At 34.2% G+C, this 2,866-nt stretch overlaps 1 protein-coding gene across 2 annotated transcripts in view; it reads right to left on the reverse strand.

Moving 5' to 3' along the window:
• Positions 1-387: 387 nt before the first annotated feature.
• Positions 388-2,866, reverse strand: part of LOC148941547 (eukaryotic translation initiation factor 5B-like) — a 96,640-nt gene continuing 94,161 nt past the window's right edge. For both annotated transcript variants that reach the window (XM_089103846.1, XM_089103847.1), the window contains one exon: positions 388-1,401. In XM_089103846.1, the coding sequence (XP_088959972.1) occupies positions 487-1,401 (915 nt within the window). In that variant the 3' untranslated portion in view covers positions 388-486. The remainder of the gene's footprint in view (positions 1,402-2,866) is intronic.

Consider the following 2,866-nt stretch of genomic DNA (forward strand, 5'->3'; position numbering starts at 1 on the left):
ACTTAGAAAAAAAAAACAAAACAATAAGACAAAGAAACAAATTAATTTGTAAAGAAATCTTACACAAGCAGTAAGAGAACGAATTTTTTTTCAGATTGTTCTAAAATTTTCATACAAATAAATAAATTAAAAAAGCCTTAAAATGTTAAAAGAAACATAGCAAAGAAGACGAAAAGGCAGAAAATCAGATGGAAAATCACTTAAACCCAAAAGAAGTTCGATATGCACTCAAAGTGCTGTCTTCCAGGAAAAAAAAACTGATTTTTTCAACACTTTAAACAAATAGGCTAAGAAAAAAAAGAGGAAAAAAATAAATAAATTAACTTTTCATGCAAAAACCTTACGCAATCTCCTTCGATTAGCATCAAAGAAAAGGAACTCTAAAAATATTTAGAACAAACTTATATTCAATTTCAAAAACATTTATAATAAAAAATATTGACCAAAGTGTTTCCTCTTAAACCTTATTTAGATACACCAGTAAATTCAGAGAATTTCGAATAATTTTTTCAATTCAATCATTAACCGCCAGTCAGCTTTTGTTAAATCTTCTCTAAAGTGATCTTTGCACGCCTCAATGGATTGCCTACTAATCTTTGACATAATTATATCCTTCTCCTCAAAATGTCTACCAATCATTTTAGGGGCGTCACCACTCACGTTCTCGATTTTAAGACAGACTTCTTCCCCCTTTCTGGCTATTTCCACTGATTTATGATTATTTTCAATAGTTGCTACTACACCAATTTCGGTAAACTCTTTCGACGGTACGCAGAGAGGAGTCCCCGTTTTAATAACACCATCTTCAACCACTACACCAACAACAATGGGGTCACGCTTATTGTAAATGTGTTGCGGGAGAATACGAAGTTTGCACGGAAAAACAGCAATATTTTTAAATTGTTCACGTCCTTTCTGTTTTAGCACCTCTTTATATTCTGTAAAAGCATTAAACAAATGATAAATAATATCTGCTTCAAAAATTTTTACACCATTAGCATCTGCATATTCTCGAGCGTCACGTTCAACTCTAACATCAAAGGCTAAAATAGCAGCATACAGTGGGTCGTGCTCCAACATAACGGAAGCTCTTATTACGTCACGTTTTGCAACAGGACCTATTCTAACGTTAGAATACGGAATTTTTGATGTTTTCAAAAATTCTAGTAAAGCTTCTAGGGAGCCTAACGTCGATGCCTGAACGTAAACTCCACGCTCCTGGCACTGAATACGACCCAATGTCTTCTTCAATTCTTGCGATACTTCTTCTTTCAAAACTTCGGTTTCATCCTGACGATGTGCCACTAGAACACTTAAACCAGCTATGGCCTTATCTAAATCTTTCGCAGCGATCTTTACACCTTGGGCAGCTTTGACTTCTTTGGGCTCTGCATATTCATTCTAAAAGAGTTGAAGAAGAAAATTAAAATGATATAATGATGCTCACACATAAATAACAGAGGGGGGGGGGGGTTAAGATGAATTTCTTCTTGTAGAAAAAGGTGCATCCGAAATCATTAAAAGGAATATCTTTAGGCATAAATTGTATGTGAACACAAGAAGGAGCTTGAGTTTACACATCACAAGCATGCAAAAGAAATAATGAAAAAAAAAGAATCATAAACACTCAAAAATTGCCTTAAATAATTAAAGACTCGGATCCAAACTTGTTATAAGTTCTGTAAAAACACACTATTAACAACAAGATCTATCCAAATAGACCTGCTTCAAGGATCTACAGCAGTAGCAGTGGAAAATTGCTTTCTCGGGTATTGCTCTGTGTAGTCTAATGTAAAAAAAAAAAACCGTATTACCAAAATTACTGATTAAACATAGTATTGTTTTACACTATGCTATGCATAGGTGCAATCACTTTTATCATTTTCCCTTTTACTTCTAAATTAAATTCATTTGCCCTTTTATTTATAAGTTAAATTCATTGGCTACATTGGCCCTGCTATCTGTAAAATGAAATAACTTCGGCAATACTTATTTAGATAGAGAAATATATTTAGAGAGAGAAAAATTTAGATAGAGAAAAGATCTCACCTCAATTCTTTATTCGAATTCTATATGCATTTGCACATGTATCTCAGTCTGATAGACTTTTTAAACTACGAATGAAACTTTTACCCAGAAGGAATATACTCTATGTATTTGTATATTTTACTTATAGAAAAAAAAAAAAAAAAAAAAAAAAAAAAAAACCAAGACTTGCCGTGTCAGCCGAAAAACACCCAAAAATTACCAGAACTTGTGACTCTTTGAATGTGACCTCAAACGACTAAGTGGGCTAGGTTTGTTTTATTGGTTGATGCATATATAAAATATGAAAATAAAGTTCGCGAACAAACGCTTTAAAAATCTTTTATTGGAAAGAACCACGTAAATAAACATCGTACCATTCAAAATACTAACCCTGGGATGTAATTCATTTCTACATTGACTTATTCTAGCCTTAAAAGCACTTGCGAAACTGTTATGCTTGACAACATTTCTCCCTCTAATTCTTTATTAGTCTGTAAAGTCTGAAATTGGCCCCCTTTCAAGTATTTTTAAATTTTGGTGAACAAAAAATCAAAGCGTCCAAATCAGGTGATTTGGGGGAGGGGGTGCTCAAGGACCGGTGTGGCTGATTTGACTAAAAGCTGCTTGACGAGAATGGCTGAATGAGAGAGAGGATTGTCATGGTGAAGCACCTACGGCAGATCTTGCCACAGAGCGGGCCTCTTCCACGCAGTTTTTAAAGCTTCCAGGTAGTAAGCAGAATCGATTTTCTGGCTCTAGAAAATCCGTTCCTAAAGCAAAATTCCACGGAAGTCGAAAAAAACCATCAGCATGGCCTTGATTTTGACATACTGACTAT

The sequence above is a fragment of the Artemia sp. Qi Xiang Cuo genome, chromosome 18 (assembly GCF_049724085.1).
Source record: "Artemia sp. Qi Xiang Cuo chromosome 18, ASM4972408v1, whole genome shotgun sequence".
NCBI classification, from domain to species: domain Eukaryota; kingdom Metazoa; phylum Arthropoda; class Branchiopoda; order Anostraca; family Artemiidae; genus Artemia; species Artemia sp. Qi Xiang Cuo.